The following is a 23,725-nucleotide window of genomic DNA, read 5'->3' as shown; positions in this document are numbered from 1 at the left end:
AGCTAAGTGTAAAGATAAAAAAACTAGGGAATGTGGGATGTAAGTGAAAAAAAAAAAATAATAGTGTTGGCAAGAAAAGAACCCCCTCTTTTTTAATGAAAGCATACTGGAGAGAGTTCAGATGAGATCCCTAGAATGATTTGAAATTCGGAAAGCCTTTAATGAGACTGAAGGAGATAAAGTGAATTTTCTCTGATGCTGATGTTCAAGCTTGTATTTCTACCTCACCTCAGCCACAGTGAATTCTTCCCCTCCAGTGCCAATATTGGCATGTGCTGAGTGTCTGCCCATGATTGCCAGGGCTGAGGTGACTCCTTTAAGGTCAGGACAAGAAAAAGCATTTATTCCAGGTAAGATGAGACACTTACTTACAAGTTCTTTCTCCACAAGTGAAGGAGGGAAGTGAGCAGTTCAGATCTCAGATGCACTAAAGCTAGTGTTCACTGTCCTGCAAAGCTACCCAAAGCTGCCCACGGGATCAAGTGGAGAGCTGGAGGAGAGCCACCAAGGATAGATTTCAAGAGGACTGTCCGTTGCTAACAAGAATGGAGGCTTGAGACAAAGAGTTGACTCCAAGATTTAGAGAAAAAGAAATAGTTTGAGTTATTCTTTCAAAATATTTCTTAAAAAATAATTTTAAAAGTGTATAATTACTGTAAACAAACTATAATTAAAAAATAGTTGGAAGCAGTTAAAATTATTTGGGGCACAAAAAATTTGGTTTACATCTGCAGGATGAAACAACTTTTTTGGATTGTGAGCTGGAAGTTGAAAATGCAGTCTCAGGAAAGAAATGAGTGATAGCAGAAAACAAAAATAGCTACGGACAGATTAGGAGATCACCACAGGACAGGTGAGGTTCACAGGCACCTCTGGAGGTCATCTAGTCCAATCTCCCTACTCAGAGAAGGGTCATCTACAGCAGGTTGCTCAGGACTGTCCAGTTTGGGTTTGAATATCTCCAAGGATGGGGACTCAGCAGCCTTTCTGGGAAATCTGTGCCAGTGCCTGATCACCCTCACAGTAAAAAAAAAAATAGGGGAGTTTACGTGTTTAGACAGAATTTTCTGTATTTTAACTTGCGCCATTGCCTCTTGATCTGTCATTAGGAACTAAGAAAAGTGTGGCTCCATCTGCTTTACCCCTTCTCTTCCAATACTTACCCACATGGGTAAGATCCCTCTGAGTCTTATTATCTCCAGGGTGAACAGTCCCAGCTCTCTGTCTATCCTCATATGAAAGATGACCCAGTTCCTTCATCATCTTCTTGGTCCTTTGCAGGACACAGTCCAGCATGTCCATGTCTTTCTCGTGCTGGGGAGTCCAGACATGGACCCATCAATCCAGATGTGTCTCCCTAGTGCCGAGTAGAGGGAAAGGATCACCTCCTTTAATCTACTGACAGTGCTTTTCCTAATGCAGCCCCATGCCAAGATGGTAAAGGATGGGTTAAGTAGAGGACATAGAGAGGAGTCAGAAAAACACATCTGCCTTTCAGAAATGAGAGAGACATGATTACAAAGATAAAAAATAAATTGAAGCAACAAATAGCAATAATATTTTGTCCATCTGTTCTTTGGACAGATATAGCAGAGAAAGATTTTGTTGAACGAGTCAAGAGTGTCATGAAAGAATTCATGGATTATGGGCATGTCATTCAATTCAGTCGGTGAAGTAGAGGGATTCAACAAGAAAGGGGGTATGGCTGAAGAGAAAGGAGGAGGAGTGCTTAACAGAGGGAGCAAAAGCGATTTCTGCCAGACAATCAGTACTCCAGGAGCAGGACTAAAGAAAACAAATATCTGGGAGTGTAAAGGAGTGAGTGTGCTATGTGAGAAAGTCTTAGGGAAGACTACAATGGGGAGCAGTCATGGCATGGGCCACACCAGGAGCATCCCGCTCATAAAATAGACAAAGACTTGTGCCTTCAGACTTCACAAGAATTTCTACTTTCTTCCATAAAGCAGAAGAGCCATCGCAGCTTTGGTGCTGAGAACTACTCTAAGGAGCCCAGTGGTTAATATATCCTCCAAGACAGGAGACAGGGATTTGGATTTCTTGAAGCAGAGGAGTGAACTGAACATTTATGAATATCATAAAATGTAAGCTAATCCCTTTCCAGTAGCCAATAATAGTCTGCTTGAGTGTCTGGGCAGAGGGCACATAACAAAAAGAAGATGTACCGAATCCTATTGTATCTGACGTTTTCAGTAAATCTGGGGTATTTTTAAGAATAAAAGCTGAGCAAGGACTGCAAATGGAATGATTCTGTCCAAATATGCACATTGAAAAAAATAAGAGCCTCAAGAGTAGAAAACTCTTACATTTACCAGCCAAGTGGTTAAGAAAATTCAATAACATATACCTGAAACTTGGCATGTTTGAACTAGGAGTCAGGTAGATGTTTTCAAAAGCAGGGATAGTTAAACCATCAGAAAAAAATTTAGGTTCAGAATGTAGAATCAACCCTGTAAGTCCTTAAAGAAACATTGCATTTCTTCATAGGAAGGTAGTTTGTTTTAGGCAGACCACAAAATCTAAACATAGGAATCTTGCTGTCAAGTTATATCAGAATTCAGAATAGCTGATCATAATGGTTTAGTCAGTTTGTTAAAATGAGTTTATCTCAGCAATGAAAAAGCAAGGAGGTTTCATCTTGTAACTTCCAGCACCATACTGCTCCCTGTTGGAAATCTGTTCTGAAAGATCATCTGCAAGATCATCAGTGCAGATAACATTGAAACAACAAAAAATTTCAAAACAAAAGTTATAACTTGAGGAACCTATTTGTAATAGAAAACTTTTAACAAAGGTTTAATCTAACAGGTAGATAGCAAATTCATTCAACTATCATTTCCTAACTTTGCTCTAACCCTTATAGAAAGATGTCATAACACCCCTTTGTTTCAAGTTTAAAGTTGTGGCAGGATGTATGTGTGGGGAGGTGGTAATTCTCATATACTGGAAGCTTTCCAACAGGATAAGAATGGCATTTTCCAGACATCCCACTAATATCAATTCATAGATTCATGTAACTTCTTATCGTCTCCATTGCGGGTTGCAGCTCTCAAAGACAGTTCCTGGGCCACTGTTCATATAGATCTGTTTGTTCTGTTCAGAAAGATAAGAGAGGAAAAAATAGATACTTTCCATTTAAAAGGGCTGGAATAGTTAATGTCTGAAATAGTTTGTAGAAAGCATTTCCAATAAGAGATTGAAACGTTGGACAAGGGGAAGCACTTTGAAGATTGTGATCAAATTTCGTCTTTGAAGACAGCCAAAAGAAAGTAGACAAGCTTAATGGAAGAGGTTACTCAAGGTGATTTGCCGTCGTTACTCCTGAATTGAAAGTAGCAGATAAATAAAAAGTCCTTTTTTCTTTGGATATGGAAACACAGCAGCACAATCACAATGAAATTTTAACTTGTCACTGCCCATGGTGACTTCCCCTCCAATTCAGCCTTTATCAGAGGGGTCTAGGGGTATCATAGGTCAAGTGCGGAGGGGCTATAGGTTCACTACTTCAAAAAGATGACCTGCAAGTCTTAGTCTGATTAGAGTACAATACAAAGATCTGATTAAAGCAAAGACATTTCCTTTAAAATATATGTGCATGCAGGTACATATATGCCACTCTGCAGACATTTAGCCTCAGCTCTGATATCTACCGAAGGACACTGGGTGAGGGAGTTCTTGGAGGAAGATATGAATTTAATTTCCAAAGCAGCAGTCTGATAGCACAGCCAAGAACCACTTGCAATACAGTGGCATAGTGTAGGTATGCAAAAGTCTTCCAACATGTGAGAGACCTAAAAAAAGGTTAAACCACAGAGTGCTACTAAGCATTTCCTATTAACATCATCTGGGTAGTATTATGAGAGATCTGAGCAATTCCCTGAGGCAAAGAGAGCCAAGGGCAACGCCAGAAAGTCAGAGCCCCAGAGGGGAAAGCAAACATAGCAACATCCATGGTTCAAAAGAAAAATTCAGGTTATCCATTACAAACTTTCATACTGCAATGGTCATGGAAAAATATCATGTCATGCTTGCATGTCGAAAAAACTGCTCAGGAAACCTTTAACTTTGCCTAAGATGTACTTGTACTTTTTCTTGTTTGCATGGTTTATCTAACATGTACTGTGGACCCTTCTTTCCGTTAGAAATACCTTGGTCATGCATCTGAATTTTGGAAAGCATTAAAATGTTGTCTGTAAAAACAGGGAGATATAATTAAATTCCATTAGACTACATGGACAAAGAGAACAAAGAAAATAAAGCTAGCCTTGCAGTAGCTTTCCCCACTCACGTAAGAGAAGTTACCAATCTAAAAAGGCAAGGTGAAAAACTAGTATATCATATCACAAAAGACATAGGAGAAATTGAATAAATTTCAATGTTATCTCAAGTTTTATTTCTTTCATGTATTATGTTTTTCTAAGAACATATTTACAAGATCCAGGCTACAATACACACCTGTTTCTTCATCTGCTATTGAATACAATAGCAAAACAACTCCACAAATCCCTTACAAAAACAAAACAAAACCCCCAAATCAAATCATCAACGCTTCTCCTCCTCATTCCAAAAGAAATCCGTCTACCTGCTTCTTTAGTCTAAATCTCTGAGACATCTCTGCCTGGATATAGAAAAACAAGTAAACACAGATATTACTGCAGCTTCTGCAGCCAGTAATATCTTCATTTTCTCAGATTCCAAAGAGCAGAATAATTACGTTCTTCAAGAGGCAAAACAATTTATGAAAAAAAAAATGACACATTCTCTTATTAAAAATTAAATAAGACTTTCATAATCAGCTGCTTCAAATATGCGTGAATAATGACAGCTAGAAACCAGTCTCCGCAGATTGCTCATGAAGTGGGCGTGAAGCTGAAGTCAGGGTAAGAAAAAAAATCACAATGATAAAAGAGTGCCTTCTTGGCTCTTTTACAAGGTCATTTGGCCAAGGCCAGATGAAAGTGAATGTTTCTCCACTACCCTGTAACAAGAGGGAGAAAACAGAATTAAAAATTATCTTTTGCAGCAAAAACAAAAATCAAAGTCAGCTTCACTAGGATTAAGTCCACTGGAAAATAAAGTCTGCCTTTTCTTCCAACAGGTTTTTGCTTTTAATTATGTAAAGAATTCATGAAGTCTTTTCTATCTTTTTATAAATTTAATTCACAAAATGTGCTAATTATCTGCAGACATCAATAACTTTGAACATTATAGTAACATAGCAAGCTGAAATTTTTTTTACAATACACAATAAAATAAGGCTTACACAATAAAATAAAGCTTAAAAAGAATACAACCATCCATAACTCCTGTACAGTTCATAGTAAATATATTAATGGTATTGTAGATACTGCGAAAAATAACAAATAATCCAGTGCATTGAACTTGTTCAGCTGCCCACAATTTACAAAACCTAGTAGTACTGTGGACTGCAAAAGATGCTCATTTCTTCCCCTGTGGGGAACTGCCTTTATCTACTCATTGTCATTTCTTTAGTGAATTCGAGTTAATTTTTAATAACAATTTTACTCCTCATAAAACTGAAAAGATGACTCCTGGGAGGCCAACAATATTGTTTAGATACCATCTTCAGAATACAACCCTGCTGCAAAAATACTAAAATAACTGTTGGTGCAAAAAATAAGGAAGAAAGCCACAGAAGAATATCTACATTTGTGGGAGAAGGGTTGAAAGTGAAGAGCTTTTTTGAGTTTGATTTTTTGAAATTCCACTTCATAAAATCCTGTCTCTTAAAAAAAAAAAGGCATTAGCCACATCAAAGCCATCTCCTAAGACAAAAAATAATGTGTGTCAGTACCTAAACTTGCTTCAAAAGTCTCCAAGCTTAGAAGTAAAGGCTCTGCATAGATGTTTATATCGGAAATGGGAATTAGGGTAGGGAATGCCTTTCAGAAGAGAGCCTTATGAAAAGGTAATTTGAAACTAGAGGGCTTGACTTCTCTGATTTAATAGTGGAGTATTACAGATAGCCTCCACTGATATGAATAGACTCCCTTTTTGCTCATGGGAAACAGCAGGAAGAGCACAGCCCACAACAAATTCATCCTCTTTCACTTAAGACCACTGAAACTTTGCAGAATCCTCTCCTCTATCTCCAGCCACACTGCTCAGCTGCCCAGGTTTATACACTCACAGTCCATGACACAGAGAACACGGCTCTATGGAGGTTTTAGCACTAAATATCACTACACCTTGAGCAGATGCCTTCCATGCCATCAGCACTTCCTCTGACTTGAAATACATGTTTTGCAGTTCTTTATGTAAGAGCATGCTTCAGAATAGGTATGCACCAATGCAGGGCCCCAAAAATAGAGTTGAAAGCATTTATTTTAATATAGAACAATAGAATCATAGAATTATAGAATCATAGAATAGTTAGGGTTGGAAGGGACCTTAAAGATCATCCTGTTCCAACCCCCCCGCCACGGGCACGGACATTCCATAAATCAGGCTGCCCAAGGCCCCATCCAACCTGGCCTTGAACACCTCTAGGGACGGGGCATCCACAACTTCCCTGGGCAACCTGTGCCAGTCCCTCACCACTGTCTAATGTCCAGTCTAAATCTGCCCCTCTCCAGTTTTTACCCTTTCCCCCTGGTCCTATCCCCACATGCCTTTATGAATAGCCCCTCTCCAGCTTTCCTATAGGCCCACTTCATAGTCCTATAGGCCCGACCTTCCATAGGTCCACTACTGGAAGGTCGCTATAAGATCTCCTCTGAGCCTTCTCTTCTCCAGGCTGAACAAGCCCAACTCTCTCAGCCTGTCCTCATAAGGAAGGTGCTCCAGCCCTCTGATCATCTTTGTAGCCCTCCTCTAGACCCGTTCCAACCACTCCATATCCTTCTTACGTTGAGGATTCCAGAACTGGACACAGTATTTCAGATGAGGTCTCACAAGAAAGGAAGAGAGGGGCAGAATCCCTTCTCTCGCCCTGCTGGCCACGGTGCTTTTGGTGCAGCCCAGGATACAGTTGGCCTTCTGGGCTGCAAGCGCATATTGCCAGCTCATGTCAAGCTTCTCATGGACCAGCACCCTCAAGTCCTTCTCTGCAGGGCTGCTCGCAAGCACGTCATCCCCCATCCTGTACTGAAATCGGGGATTGCCCTGACCCAGGTGCAGGACCTTAAATTTGGCCTTCTAGAACCTAATGAGGTTCTCAGAGGCCCACTTCTCCAGTCTGTCCAGGTCCCTCTGGATGACATCCCATCCTTCTGGTGTGGCAACTACACCACTCAGCTTGATGTCATCTGCAAACTTGCTGAGGGTGCACTCAACCTCGCTGTCAATATCATTGATAAAGATACTGAACAGCACTGATCCCAGCACAGACACCTGAGAGACACCACTCCTCATGGATCTCCATCTGGACTTTGAGCCATTGATCACTACTCTCTGAATACGACCATCCAATCAGTTTCTTATCCACCTTTCCATCCACCTATCAAATCCATACCTCTCCAGTCTAGAGAGAAGGATGTTGTGGGGGACCATATCAAAGGCTTTAACAGAAGTCCAGATAGATCACATCCGTTGTTTTTCCCATGTCCACTGCTCTGGTTACCCTATCATAGAAAGCCACTAAGTTGATCATACAGGATTTGCCCCTGGTGAAACCATGCTGGCTGCCATTAATCACCTCCCTGTCCTCCATGTGCTTTAGCACAGCTTCTAGGAGGATCTGTTCCATGATTTTCCCAGGCAGAGAGGTGAGGCTGACAGGTCAGTAGCTCTCAGAGTTGGCTTTTCTACCCTTTTAAAATATTGCCTCTCATATTACTTGAGAATTAAACCACAAGAGCTAAATTAACAGCAGTATCAGTACTAAAAATAAGAAACAAATTCATTATTCTTGCCTTTCTCCTCCTTTATTCTAAGTACTTTTAGTCCTGGGTAAAATAAAAGAAATACATAGCTCACTACAATGTTCAATGTACAGTACGATCTCACATTTGTGCAAGAAATTACAATTACCCGGTTGTGTGGAACTTTCTTGATTACTTGGTGCCCTTTCCTGTCTTTTGAAACACCACTTAAATTAACAAGTAAAGCCTTCTGCAAGATTCCAGTTCTAGTGATAAATATTTCTTCAATTTGAACTCAATATAAATAGCAGGTGCATCAACTCAGGAGATAAACATATTTTGGTTTTGCTTGAAAGAAAATCAATCTAGACATGTTCCAAGTATCTTCAGATGCCTCAATCCCTTCTTGATCTCACACAATTTGAAAGAGTGAAAAGTCTCCTCTCCTGCTCCCCAGACTCCCACTACTCTCTTTTAGGATGAGATTTTCAAAGGAAAGAATGATTGAGCTCAAAGTCAAGCCAGGGAGAACACATCTGCATATGCTGTTTGACTTCTTTGTCGGAGGTAAGTCATTAAACTCAGCTACAGCATGCCTGCACCTACTCATCTGATGTCCTTCTATTGATGCTGATACTTCTGCTGGATAGCTTATTTATCATTCTGCTAGGAAAGACTAGCACATTTGTCTCAAAAAAAAAAACCAACAACCAACTCCCCAAAACCCAACCAACAACCAATTTTAGGAAAAAAATACATAATTTTTCCAATTCAGATTATACATAGACTAACCAGGTTAAAGCTAAATTAGCACACTACATTGTTTTTTTTAAAACAAACGTAACCATTGGGGATTGCACTCTGGAAGCAACTTATATAAGTATTCTATTCATTATATTCCCATGCTAAATCAAAGCTTTTTCTTTGTGATGGGAAACCTGCATTTTGAATGCAATTGTACCCATCTAAAAGCCCATTAAAGTCTACATTAAAGACTGACTGTTTATGGAAAACTGAGGCATCATGCTGGCCTTGTAACTTCAGGGAACTCCGAGCTTTGGTTCAACAGTAAACTGTGTGATATTCTCCCTCTCAAATTGTTAGCATAAATCAAGTTCTGGTTGATACTCCAAAGAAACATTCCCATGGATCATGCTACAGAAACTAAATGAAGTGCTAACCCACAAACCATGTTTATTTAAAATATTTTTATCCACAAATCATGTTTCCTCAAAGCAGATTTATCTAGCATCCATCAAGTTCCTGTTTGGCATATGGGAAAGGAAGAGAATGTGGTTTCCTGTCATGCTGCACCTGCGTATTCAGGGCAGTAGCTTACCACAACAAGAATCTAGAATTATGCGTCCACTGAAAGAGCAGAGTCAGCATCTGAGAGAGCATTTCTCATTCTTACACATGACACCGACTGTAATGGAGACGTGAAATGGGAAGGTGTAATATATCATGTTGCCTTCTACATTCTACTAAGGCTCAAAGAGTTTCAATAAGACAACTAGTATTTCAGAAAAGAGTAGACACATAAATATCATCTACTCAACATGTGACCTTTTCTCATTAATAAAATAGACAAAAGGGTCCTTGACAATGCTCCATTTCCACGCAAAAAATAAACAAAGGCTTTGTTACAGGCTTGCCGTGCATTAGCACTTGGCCTCTGCAAATCCCATCATATATGAACACAAGCAAACCTCATAAGGGAGTGACTATAAAAATGTGCTAATGTTTTAAAGTTATTATTTTGTAAAATAGAAATGATTTAATATTTAAACACAACTGATCATTTGTGCCATTACAATAAACTGTTTCAGTCATAAGTCACAGCTGAGTAAGGATTATAGAATCATAGAATCACAGAATGATAGAATGGTTTGCGTTGGAAGGGACCCTAAAGAACATCTAGTTCCAACGTCCCTGCCATGGGCAGGGACACCTCCCACCATACCAGGCTGATCAAGGCCCCATCCAACGTGACCTTGAACACTTCCAGGGATGGGGCAGCCACAACTTCCCTGGGCAACCTCTTCCAGTGCCTCACCACCTTCATCATGAAGAATTTCTTCCTAATGAGTAATGTAAATCTTCCCCCTCCAATTTAAAACCATTTCCCCTCATCCTACCACTACATGCCTTTATTAAAAGTCCCTCCTCAGCTTTCTTGCCAGTCCCCTTCAGGTACTGGAAGCTGCTCTAAGGTCTCCCTGAAGCCACGATACTCCAGGTGGGATCTCACAAGAGTGGAGCAGAGGGGCAGTCACCTCCCTTGACCTGCTGGCCATGCTTCTTTTGATGCAGCCCAGGATATGGTTGGCCTTCTAGCCTGCAAGTGTGCCCTGCCAGTTCATGTCGAGCTTCTCATCAGCCAGCACACCCAAGCCCTTCTCTGCAGGGCTGCTCTCAATCATGTCAAACCCCAGCCTGTATCAAAACCACAGATTGACCCAACCCAAATGTAGGACCTCGCATTTGGCCTTGTTGAATCTTATGAGATTCACAAAGGCTCACTTCTCCAGCCTGTGCAGTTCCCTCTGGATGACATACTGTCCTTCTGGTGTGACAACTACACTACTCAGCTTGGTGTTATCTGCAAACTTGCTGAGGGTGCACTCAATCTCATTGTCTATATCTTTGATGCAGATACTAAACAGCACTTGTCCCAGTATGGACCCCCGAGGGACACCACTTATCACAGATGTCCACCTGGACATCCAGCCGTCGGCCACTACTCTCTGAATGAGACCATCCAACCAATTCCTTATCCACCGAACAGTCCACCCATCAAATCCATATCTCTCCAATTTAGAGAGAAGGATGTTGTGAGAGACAATGTCAAAGGCTTTATGTAAGTCCAGATAGATTACATCCATTTATTTTCCTATGTCCACCAATGTGATCACCCCATCATAGAAAGCTACTACATTAGTGAGGCAGGACTTGCCCTTGATGGAGCCATGCTGGCTGCCTCAAATCACCTCCCCGTCCTCCATGTACCTTAGCATGGCTTCTAATAGGATCTGTTCCATGATCTTCCCAAGCACAGATGTGAGGCTGATAGATCAGTAGTTCCCAGGCACAGAGGATTAAGTCTTATCGAATAAACTTTGATTTCAAAATGCCAACAGTTATTCTTTTACCCTCCTATCCTAAAAGGTTTATCCTTATGTTAGAGACAATAGCAGCCCAAAGGACATCAAAACTTTCTTTACAGCATACATCAAGATGCAATGTTCTCTCTAGGGTGCAGTAGCTCACAAAGGCAAGTGGAAATTAATTAATTTGTCTTCCCATTAAAAAAGGAAATGACACAACCACCCGGAGAGCACCCTGGCATTTACAAACAAAACCAGAGAAAATAATTACTTTCATGAAGATACTTCTTGAAATAACAGCTTATAAATATTCCTAATAAAGCACAAGATGTCTGGAGGGCAGATGAATTAATGAAAATGGGTTTCCTATCGATTAGGGGACAATTGGGCAAGGCAATGGTTCTTTTCCCCCCTGCCCAGACTCACAGGATAAATTTGCCTTTCCCTCCTCCTCTCCATGTCCCCTGGGATATCTATGTCCCATTTTGCCTCTCCTAGCCTCCAGGCAAGCTGGGCAGAGCTGCAGCTCCTGTGGAGCTGTGCCCATGCTGATTGACCAGAGGGATGCAGCTGGGAAATGCAGAGTGCCCAACTCCTTCCCATCGCCCCTCGGAGTGGGGCATTGTTCTGGGGTTCTTTCCGCTGCTCAGCCATTGCATTTCATGAAAGGTATAGAAACACTCCCTTTCAAATTTGACAGCAGTTCAAAAATGTTTTTACACGTAAACAGACAGTGTGATCATACAAACTTCATTTCCTTAGGAAACCAGGCTAATAGAAATAATAATGAAAAATGCAGCAGGTAAATTGATAACACGGTGTGATGATCAGTTTCTGTGAATGTGAAGCCATTGTGACTGCAAAGAGTTTAAATAGGAAAAAAAGAAGTGATAAAGAGAACAAAAAATGGCCCTGCAGTGCCACTGCACAGATGGAGCAGGCTCAAAAATTACTTGCAGGTCTTAACTTTGGGAACCTTTCTAAATTCTTTTAAAACATCTTAGCATACAGTCTGACCTGCTTAGGTTAGCTCCCTCGTAATGTAAAACACCACTCTGCAGACTGCATGACTTGTAAGTCCCACCTGAAGTTCAGCTCTTTTTGCTTAAAAAATGAAGGGAAGGAAGAAGAATCTCGGTACAATCAAAGACAGTGAAGTTACTGTATCCTCCAGCCTATGACTTGAGAGAGGTTTTTCTTTCTTGCTCTTGTTACCAATACTCATTTTTAATTCCTTTCCATTATGACATATTCTTTCATAGTTCATTCTTTGTCTGCTTTGTTTAGTCTTCTAATCTCATATCATAGCATAAAGGAAAAATGGATAATCTAGCATTATCTAACAGAAGGCAGGCTCCTTGGGAGCCATTAAGTAAACATCAGAGTAGGAAATTTATCACATCTACACACCAGGTTTTACTACAATTGTGTTGATGCATTCTTTGAATATATGTATTTTTTAAAAAGCATAGATTGGCTGCATACATCATTTCTGGCCTTGCTGCCTTTGTTAACCAGGCCCCGTACAGCAGACGTTACCTTTTACCTCTTACTAGATCTCAGTTGGCTCTATCCTACCTGAAGACTCTGATTCTGCTACCTGTAGACATGCTGTCCTTCAGGAGATGCTTCAGGCCTGCCATACAGAGTGCTCTCTTATACTCTTTTACTAGTCTGGACATCTGTAATTTGGCTTCCAACAGCTCCTGGATTTTCTGGCACATGATACAGGCCCTACCGGTAAAGCCCTCAACCAACTTGTTCTCCAAGCAGCTGCCCATAGCCCTTATGGGAGACTGAGCAGGCAGGTCCTGCCTCCTCTCAGCAAGACCAAGAGAACTACTATGCACAAAGGCAGCTTTAGTCAGAGCTTCCTGAGCCCTCCACCATGGCCCAGGTCTTGCCCAAAACTTGTAGTGATTAAGTCACTCTTTTTTCCAGTTCCAGTATCTGGAAAACTCCAGCAGCAAGAATATCTGCTTCTTTATCACGCCTTGACTTTGTAGATGCTCAAACCCAAGTCTTCCTGGCATTCATCTAACAAGATACACATCCGTGCCAGACAGTTCAACTAATCAAATACAAGTTTTCGGGTTATCAGCTAAACATCTTTCTCTATATTGGCACATTCTCTAAATTCTCTTAGACTCTCATCCTTCTTCTGCTCAGTCCTTGTAAACCCTCCATTTTTGCACTGTAGTACTCTCACTAATGGAATTTCAGCATAATGGAAATTTCTGTGATGGGAATACTACCTAATTTTTTTTAACAATGAAGAGTGCAGTTCTAAATAACAGTCACATTAATGCCTCATTAGGGCAGCTGGAAAGGTTTAATGGATGTTTAATAGGCTACAGTCAAGATATCTTTTCTTCAAAGAAATCATATATATACTACATATTTTAAATTGGAGGCAGTTGTGTCTTCTTTGTCATAACTTGACAAAAAAAAAAATGAACAGCTGTACCATAGTATAGTTTGGGTTGGAAGGGACCTTAAAGATCATCCAGTTACAACACCCCTGCCATGGGCAGGGACATCCCACTAAATCAGGCTGCCCAAGGCCCCATCTAACCTGGCCTTGAACACCCCAGAGATGGGGCATCCACAACCTCCCTGGGCAACCTGTGCCAGTGCCTCACCTTTCACGACATTTTTTTTCCCTCCACTTTCAATATCATATTAAAATATTTCCAGCATTTCCAAACATCTTTCATTTAAAGCCTTTCAAAAAAAAACCTTTACAATTTCACTACCTTAAGGAAGTACCAGGTGTTTGGTTCCTTGCAGTACCTTTGATGCAAAACAATCAAGTTCTGCTGCAAGAGCAGCTGTTCTTCCCTCCTCCCGTTCGGACAGCTGATATATTTAAGACAGGATTTCTTCTTAAAAGCTATTGTAGGCAGCCAGCTAGGATTGTAAATTCTGTTAGGCGGGCTAAATGCACACAGAAACACAATAGTACCTGTAGAAAAGGTCAACTTTTAAACAACCTCATTGCTTTTACATTCTGCACCCAAAAACCTCACCCAGGTGCCGTTACTGAAGTAGTCCAGACTCCCAGAAGATCCAGGTTAGTAGATGCTATCAGGTTGCGTTTTGTTCTGGAGTCGGTCCAGGAAAGCATTATTTACCCTTAAAATACAACAACAAAAAATAGAGTAAAGATTTGAGGTAGCTTAAGAGTTCACCAACTTTTGAATTTTATTGTTCTATGAGTGTCTTTCTCTATTCTTAGTTCAATATCCATCTTCCTACAATATGTTTTTAAAGCCTGTGCTGAATAACCATGAACTGGCACGTGACAGGGTAGATTTCATTTTCAGTTAACTAGGTGCATCCTTATCCTATGATTATTCTGTTGTGTTTTAAAGGTTGCTGTAAGAAATGCACCAAAATTCTCCACAGAAAGATAACCTGCATATCCCCCCACCATCTCATAAGGGAGGTTAGCTCTTTCCACAGTTCACTGTAGTCTTTCAGTATTGAGTATGCAACAAGAGTTTCTAGAAGTACTGATTTCCTTAATGTCAGTGAAAAAAAACCCACTTAAGCTTGTTACTAATAGACACAGCTTCTGTGGCTGAGAACTTTCCCTACCACCCAGCTCTGAAAACTGTAGCATTTTTTTGTACTGCTCTATTAAATCTGGAAAGCATACTCATGTACAAATATATTTTCCCTCAATCTGTTTTCAAACCTTCTGAAAACTTGTTTCTCTTTTCCCCCTATTAATGCTTAGGACTGACACACATGCTTGGACATGACTGTTGTTTTAATGTTTTATAGTGCTATTGGTAAGAATGATGTAAAATGCAAGATACTGTATTATTTCTATCTAGGGACATGAGATGGACTGAATCGAAAATCCTTCATTAACTTCTATGGGTAATTATCTCAGTATCTTTGCTAGACAGAAAAAAAAAAAGAAATGAAAGCAGTATGGAGAGTGGTTGCCTACAGATGTATTTTTTTTTACTATTTCCCTAATGATACAAAAAGGAAAAAAAATGTTTTTAGTTTTGAGCCTGAGCATTCTTCTTACCAGCAGAAAGCAAAGCTGAGAATAAAGTTGAGCTTTAGGATAATGGAAAGTCAGTTAAGAGACAGAAGTGCAAGACTTAGACTGTTGAGCACAGATTGGGCACAGCAGTGGGGCACAGCCTGGGGTACAAAGCAATGCAGCTGCAAAAGGCCTTACTGTGCTGCAGCTTTGATCTGTATTGACATCAAATCTCACGTTTAGCTCTGCCTGTTAACCTCAGTGACAGTCAACCACAAAATGTGGCATAGACAAAGTAGCACATTCTAAAATAAAGGGAAGGAAGGAAGGAAGGAAGGAAGGAAGGAAGGAAGGAAGGAAGGAAGGAAGGAAGGAAGGAAGGAAGGAAGGAAGGAAGGAAGGAAGGAAGGAAGGAAGGAAGGAAGGAAGGAAGGAAGGAAAAAATGTTTCCCAGCTGAAACTACTGTACTAGTAGTTGCCCCTGAGACTACAACAGTTTCTACCCATTGTGGTATCCTACGCTGACAGGATAAATAAAGCAAAAAAGATAGACAGGCTCATATTACATTACAGTGAGCATATTAGCATAGGATATTAGCAAATTATTTGAATCAGAGGCAAGGCCAGGGATACGCATTGCCATAGTCTTCTAAAGCATGAATATCTGCAATTTTGAGACCCTTTCCAGAGAGGAATTAAATTACAATTGTTTTTGTATTATACCTCCTCTGTTCATTTTGAAGTGCTCTTGTCCTGGCTTCCTCTTCCTGCTTTTGTTTGATTTCCATTAATTCACCCTGGGAATAATAAAAGAAAAAAAACAAAAAAAACCCCAAACAACAAGAAACCTACTTTTAATTACCATACCTATGCTTCAAATCCACACATCATTCCCAGAACTTTGCTCACCAGCATTTTATTTATGTAACAGAACTTTGTTAAAAACTAAGCTCATTTTTCTGCTCACCATTGCACTGGATGAGTTTTATTTGTGTCCCAAAATGTAGGCAGTTAAAGGATTCAGACATTTACAATCCTACATTTAAAGGGCGATGCCAGACACCAGTCTACTTCCCGTTGCCCCAACACATGGGTTTGAATTTCTCTGTGGGTCCAAAGGGAATGAAAGCCAAAGTTATCTAGTAGGAGCAGACATGGCCATCGCAACAGGGTAGGGAAGAGACATGCCCTTCACCTCCTAGAGCGAGAGAGGAAGACAAAAAGGGGGCTATGGGGCATGGTGTGTCACCTCCAGCTCCCTGGGGCTCCCCCAAGGGTGAAGGAAGGGCAAAAGGCGTCCGTTGTTGTGGTGAAAGCATGTGCAAGCTCCCAGCATTGCAGCAGCCTACCATCCTTATGTTACGTAATACTGAGGTATGTAAACAGCGTCAAAGAGAATTCATTTCAGGGGAGAGTTTGCTTATGCTATTTTAGCCAGGACTGAGGAGGAAACGCAGCTTGCACGACTCTGCTCTGCGTGTGTGCTTGTTTGTCTGGCTCTTGCTCCCTGCAATGCACCCAAGAACTGAAGACGCAGATTTTTCTGCAAAGAACATTTGGTTTGCAGGCAAAAGGGAAGGGACAAGAACAGACCCATCTTTCATATTTTCCATAGCAACTGAACAGCAATAGGAATAGGAACTAAAATGATGTGGTCAGATAAAAGCTTCAGTAACTGAATGGAACCACAAAAGTTTTTTTTTTTAAAAAATCAATTTCAGTGGAACATTAAATAAAAACTATGCAATAAATGTATGAAGAAAATCAATAACTGCGAATGCGTTGTGTATCAATATTTGTCTAGCTCTAAAAGAAGAAACAGAATTAAGAAATAAAAAAGCCAACCTTAATTTTCACTGTTTTAAATAACTATTCAACCTGAAAATTAAAACCCAGTATCGGACTTTGCAATATGCTGAGTCCTTTCTTGGAGTAATGTTCCAAAATATATTGTGCGTATATGATGCGGTGTTCAAAGCCTACTGAAAATTTCTAAATCAAGCAATACATACTAAAACCTGTTCTGAAAAGAAAAAAGGAACCGACAATTCCTATATGTTTTATAGCTACACTGTGCTACAAGGTACACACAAGACAGAGCTCACAATTATTTTAATAAATATCAGTTTGAAGTAGAAACAAGCCAACATATATCTGAGGGACAATTATTGGAGCCTATAAAATACATATTATTTACATTAGGTTTATACATATTAGGTTTATACATTATTTACATTAGGTTTATATATATGCATTACTCTGCACGACAGGTAGCAGCAACTGCAAAGGCAAGGAGGAGCCCTTAGAGCCACATACCAAGAGAGAGCAGCCTTAGAAACAGCTAACACCTTCTAGGCAATCTGTGGAAATCTATATGGGGTCAAAAGCTCTACATGAGCTCCTTAAACCAAATTCATAAAGTAGGGGCACACTAATTTACATCTGTAGTTATTTTCTCTATGGAGGAATAAAGGTAAAGAATACGACTACAGATCTTATCCCTGTCAGCACTAGCTTTCAAAGATTTTTCCTCTGTATAGGGATATACCTACTAGGAAAGCAATTAAGAGCTTCCTTTGCTCCACCTTTTTGTTTCCAGAGTCCTGGCTGCTAGAATACTATGAAATGAGGACATTTGTCCCCAACACTTAAAGCCCCCCTATCAGTGAGGGGGGCTGAGTCACTTGACCAGCTCTAGCAGAAATTCAGTGCACGGAATTTCTTGCACTAAGATTCTGCTACTGGGGAAATAGTTCAACATTACTTTGGATGTTAGTAACAGCAGAGGTAGAGCAAGAGGTTCAGTATATGTTAAGATGTTTTTGAATGATTTGCAGTCAGTGCTGCCCTTCCCATACTTGCACAGTCAGACCTGGAGCCAAGACAGACAGCATGGTACAGTGCTACCACCCTGTGCAGATGAACTTCATGTGGATATGGTACCCAAATCCATGACAGGGAGGCTACAGCTGTTCAGAAGCATTTCAGAAGATGGAGTTCAAATGGCAGTTACAGCATGCCTGCACTTCACAGAATCACAGAATGGTTAGTGTTGGAAGGGATCTCTGGAGATCATCCAGTCCAACTCCCTGCTAAAGCAGGTTCACCTAGAGCAGGTTTTGGATATCTTCAGAGAACGAGACTCCACAATCAATCTGGGCAGCCTGTTCCAGTGCTCTGTCATCCACCCAGTAAAGAAGTTTTTCCTCACGTTCATGTGGAACTTACTCCAGTTTGTGCCTGTTGTCCATTGTCCTGTCACTTAGACAATGCAGACAATTTTTAACAATTCAAACATATTCATCTAGGCGGTTAATAAGGGAACAGAGAAGCATGCAGACCTAACAGCAAATCTGAGTGTTTTCACATTCTTATTTGGGAAGGCAGGGCACCACAGCCCTTGATTCTCTAGAAGAAGACTGTTCAGAGTCTGCGATCATTATGAATATCTCACAGTGATTACTTCTGCCTGAAAGAGAAGGAATTGGTTTCCTTAGCCTATGAAATCAGGTACCATGGCCAAAAAGCGCTCTGCACAATTGTTCAAGTGGAGACGTGAGCAGGAGTTAGTCATCCAGGTGCAAACAGCCTTGAACCCAGAAGATGATTGTTCTGTCCCTTTCCAAATTTTACAGCTTGGCTCATGTCTCTCACAATATTTGAAAACAGTGACTAAATCACTTTTGCTGAAGAGAAGCTCTGTGTGTAGGCTACAAGTAATCAATGTATTTAATTGGTTTCACAGCATGTAAAAATGATACAATATGCAAGCTGTTAATGTATAATTACCTTCCTCCATTGTTCTTGCTTCATCTCCTCTAATCTTCTGTTTTCGTCCTCTCGAAGCGCTTGTTTATAAGCATGGCTCCTAGTCTAGTGTTCAGCAGAGAATATAAACATATTGGTGCAGGGAGAGGAGGGACCAAAATCCCAAACCTTATACCCAAATCTTTATACAAATAATTAACAAATCAGGAGCGGTTGAATGATTCTAGTTACTTAAAAAACATATTAGTCTCAAGACTAAAGTTTAAACAAGAACTAGTCTAAAGCCTCTCAGTGGTTTGATTTGTCTGAATGTCCATGTGTGCATCACAAAAAGGCAGCCACAGCACATGATATTCCGTGACACAGTGGTAAGCAGAAAGATACCCTGAGCAGACAGAAACCAAAATCAGGATATATGACAATGAGATGGGGTATTCTGGAGTACCGAAAATATTACCAAGATAACAAAGCAGAAGGGAGGTGTGGTAACAGAGGGGAACACAGGATTATTTCCACAGGAGTATTGGAAAGGCATTTGTAGAGGTAGGGCAGCAGAAGCTGAGGGATCGAGTCTGCTATATTATTTGTGGAGCAGTCCAGAGAACTGAAAATCTGAACTACATATCATGCATAAAATATTCAACTCTGTTGGTTTTCATTCCAATAACAAGTCCTGTTCTTTCACAAGTTGTAGTTCTTAGCAAAGAGCCAGCCTACCATAAGAATCCTAAGGCTTTTATACACAGGAACTTACACTGTAAAGTCTTTGAGCCAGGACAGAGCATAGCACATTAAATAATGAGCCAGTATAATTTAATACAAGAAGTGGGCAGGTTTGACTATAGCGAGGAATTTCTTGCAGGTCTACACAATGTTCTAGAAACTTGATATATGCATGCAGAATGACACCATTAAAACGACAGGCACATAATTTGCTAAAAAGACTGATCAGAGAAAGCAATTATTAATAGCTCAATTTTGAGTTGGGAGGAGTTGTTACATGTGTCCAAGGAGACTCATTCTGGATCCAATATTATTCATTACTCTCCATAATGGCTTGGAGAATTGTGTGGAGTGTATGTTAATCAAGTTGGAAGACAATAAAAATCTAGACAGGATCGGTAACACTTTGAAAGATAGGATTAAAATTAATTATAAACTTGATTAAATAAGCAGGCCAAAAACGTCACCAATGACAGACTCTCTCCAAAGAAGTCAAATTCGTTCAGGCACATCAAGTAATATTTGACACTGATATTTGAACTAAGTGTGCTAAATTAATATTACTATCAAAGAATTCATGTGAGGGAAAAATTTCAATCAACATTATATTGTCCCAAATGTTTTTAAGAACACGAATTTTAAAATTTAAAAAATTGCTTATGTATATGCCTCCCTTTTAACATGCATATCAGGCACTTCCTAAGCTTATCACACCTCTCCATTTCAAATACATTGTTCTTGAATCTTTTAATTACTCCAGAGAAAGGACTGGTCCCAGATAACATCAAAATTAGAGTTCAAGTTTTCTCACTGGTTTAGCCTTTTGTTACCATGCCAAGTTTATTTGGATAACAACTCATTGGTTGTGTGCTTCAGACTCCTTACACAGAGGACAGAGGCTGTGCTTATAGACTACATCTCATCTGAGTTGGTTGGAAAGACATATTGCTAACTGCATTGCTACATTATAAGCTATAGAAATGCTGCCACACAAAAGGCATGTATAACATCAGGTGATATTAATAAAAACCAGTACAGATAAACTATGTATTTTATCCACTTGGATACAGGTGAAGCTAAAGATGAATGCAATTTGGCATAACTTATTAAGAAACCACTCAAAAACTGGAATGAGAAAAGCACATGGGCAAAGGAAACAGTGAAGCCTGAACATAGGACCTGTATGTCTGAAAGAATTCAGCATTCCTTCTGGCATCTGCACACTTCTATAAAGATATGAATACTCCGCACTAAAATGCTGAAATCCAAGTCAGTCCTGCAGACATGAGCTCACTTGTCCTTGCAGATCAGTGCTCACACCATATGAAAGGATGCAGAGATAGGTCTTCCCTATCAAAGAACAAGCTCCCCACTATTTGAAGCATTGGATGCTTCAAGAGGAAGGTAGAAGTGTTTCCAAGACATTTTTCCCCCCCCTCTTAGTCCTTCATCTTGCTTGTCTGGCCAGGTCTGCAAAAGACAGTCTGAAAGCCACTGTCCTGCAATTGACCTTCTGTCAAACAATACTGGGCAGAAGCTCCTTAACATTATAAATCAGCCCCCACACACTAAGATTTCTTTATGGTTTCCAGAAACACAAAATGACCTGAGGAATCAAAGGAGAAGGGAACCTACGTTCAGTATCACCTTCCTTTTTCATGAAACTCAAAACCAGGCAGAGATACTGGAGGCAAGACAGAGCTGTCATACATTCTGTTAGCAACAATTTTTGTAACAGAAGGATCTTGCACATTTTCAAGGCCTCCAAAGAAATATGGAAGTAAATCTTTCCCTCCCTTTACTCAACTGTTGCTGTCCAAGGTTGTACACAATAGAGGGTTGCCCAGATTAGAAACTTCTCGTTTCTGCTTACTAAGGACAGTTGCTTGTAACAACAATTTCTGTCCATTTGTCTGCCTGCTTTCTGTCTTCCCTCAATTACAAACCTCCATAAAAGAGAAATACTTCTGTCTCAGGGTCAATATTCCTCACTGCAAAGTTTTACATCAGTAGAAAAGCTTGCTTTAGACATGAAGACAGTAATCATATATGAAAAGGCCTTTTTGAGGCAATTAGAATAATGAAACTTCAGCAATGCTTTCTCTATTTCTTAATGGCATTGACACTTACCAGGCTCATTGAAACTCCAATGAAGTCCCCGAGCAGTCTATGGAATCCCTTTTAGGATGCAGCGAGAAATAAGCTTCTCCTCTGACTAAATTTTCAATGCAGTAAAGCATCCACTGACATGAACTATCTGAGGTGATTTCTTTAAAACTTGCCACCACTTGATGAGTACAGAGCACATTTAAGATTCTAATCTGACCTTAGAATATAAATCTGGTTCTCGTTTATCAGAGAGATATCTGTAAGCAACCAAGGCAGTCCCCTACTATGTAGGGGAGGATGCCAGTGTTTAAAAGACAAAGCAGGCAATCTCATTCACTAAGGAAGACTTCTTGGTACTCGCTGCGTTATGCCTAGGCAATTAAGCTCATTTAGAATATTCTAACATTGCACTATTGACATGACCTGGAAGGCTGACAGAAAATATTGCACATGCCATGGTTTTGCTTACCCACGCTGTAGATTCTTGGCCATGATTAGCAATCTGACAGGAGCCACTCTTTGTAAAACCCAAGTCCAATCTGTTCAATAATTCATTGGTTTTGCTATGAAGAAATCCAATCCAAATAGAATTGTTAGTGCTTCCACAAAAATAAATACAGCTTTTTATTCCAAGCTTGGAATCCAGCCTGGACATTTTATCATGTGACTGCTGAAAAACATTACAGGTGGAACAAAAGGTTATGGAGACAGGCAGAATGAAATGGGACTGAGTATACAGAACTTATATTGCAGATAAGACATTTGGTAGAAGGAATTTTTAAGAAAATAATTCTTGCCATTGGCATATTTGAAGTTCTACAGTGGCTATGCTTTCTTTTCTCATTTTAAAGTTCTTAAAACACAGACTGATATACCATTGGACTTCATCAGGATGCAACTGCTTCACTGAAATGTTGCAAATCCTTCTATCAGATCCATAGATCTCAGTAAGTATTGCAAAATATTATTTTAAGGAATTTTGATTCACAGTTAATGCAATGAATGCTTACAACAGATTACTTAATCAAGTGGCAAGACTTTGAAGCATTTTGTATCATTGAAAAAAATGCTTGTCTTCATTCAAAGCAGAATTGCACAACATTGTCATTTCTTATTATGGTAAGGACAATTTTATTTTTCTAATTGCATCCCTTAATAAACCAGATTTTCAAAGCAGCATCACTTGGCTCACAATTTCAACCAAGTATAGTTAAATAAAGTCACAAGCAACAACATAAACAAATGTTAAGAAATAAGAGTTTCAGTGTCATGACCAGAAATCAGTTTCCTAACCGGCAGACACAGGTACATCTATTCAAGTCTTTGCTTACTCAAAGGAATAGAGTTAGAGGAAAGAGAGGCAATTTTATTTCAATATACAGTTTTGAAAAACATGAAAGTATTGAAGTGAGAGCAGAAAGAGTGCTTCAAGAGGTATTCAACACAAAGATTTACTCTGCTAACACGGCGACCAGCTAACTCTGAGCAGGAGAAGATGCCACTACCAAAGACAGCTACTTAACCTTGGAAAAAAAGCCATGACTGCCAAAAGGTGATGATGACTAAGTGCTGAAACAGACTACCAAGCATGTTTTTATATTTCACTCCATGATCTGAAACAGTGAGTAGATGTATTTTTGGAAAAAGTGCTGCTGGTTAGTGGCTATATTGAGGAGAAGTGGGGGGAAAGAACAAGAACACAGAAGTTCTTCTATGCTGCTCTACACAATATAAACCACTTCAGGTATCAAAGTACTTGCTCAAGCTGTAGCAAGCCATGCTTTTAGCATTTTACCATCCTCAGTTCAGTCCTTTTCCTCCATTACCTGGATAGTTAACATGGACCTCATCCAACACAGAACACAGAAAGTAAGAAGTTAAGCATAAGATACCCTGATCTACAAAGTGCCTGTGTGTCAAGGTTAAACAAATTAATAGTCATCTTACCCAAGCATTAAACACACACACATTTTTTTTTTCCATGAAAGATGAGTGGCTGATTGGTGAGTTGGCACAGAATAATTTTTGGAACTTGAAATTCTGAATTGCAGATTTTCTGTTTCTCTACCTATGCAAAAACTGCTAAAATAATTTCTTTCTACGCCAGAAAGACTAAGAAGTCCTGCAGAAAATCTGGAATATATTTGAGAAGGTTGAAAATCTGCAAAGAAATA

At 39.9% G+C, this 23,725-nt stretch overlaps 1 protein-coding gene and 1 pseudogene across 2 annotated transcripts in view; both read right to left on the bottom strand.

The window, feature by feature from the left end:
- The window catches only part of LOC128850941 (uncharacterized), a 57,740-nt pseudogene extending 56,438 nt beyond the window's left edge, over window positions 1-1,302 (bottom strand).
- A 3,105-nt stretch (window positions 1,303-4,407) lies between these two features.
- The window catches only part of EPSTI1 (epithelial stromal interaction 1), a 50,930-nt gene continuing 31,612 nt past the window's right edge, over window positions 4,408-23,725 (bottom strand). The window contains exons 7-11 of one of the 2 annotated variants that reach the window (XM_054079653.1): window positions 22,006-22,114; window positions 18,741-18,824; window positions 15,675-15,748; window positions 13,978-14,083; window positions 4,408-4,996 (exon numbers count right to left, since the gene is read on the bottom strand). In XM_054079653.1, the coding sequence (XP_053935628.1) occupies window positions 14,023-14,083; window positions 15,675-15,748; window positions 18,741-18,824; window positions 22,006-22,114 (328 nt within the window). In that variant the 3' untranslated portion in view covers window positions 4,408-4,996; window positions 13,978-14,022. The remainder of the gene's footprint in view (window positions 4,997-13,977; window positions 14,084-15,674; window positions 15,749-18,740; window positions 18,825-22,005; window positions 22,115-23,725) is intronic. The other variant, XM_054079661.1, reaches the window with a different exon arrangement.

The sequence above is a fragment of the Cuculus canorus genome, chromosome 1 (genome assembly GCF_017976375.1).
Source record: "Cuculus canorus isolate bCucCan1 chromosome 1, bCucCan1.pri, whole genome shotgun sequence".
Lineage (NCBI taxonomy): Eukaryota > Metazoa > Chordata > Aves > Cuculiformes > Cuculidae > Cuculus > Cuculus canorus.
Note: the sequence above shows the minus strand (reverse complement) of the source record. Positions and strands in the feature narration are given on the sequence as shown.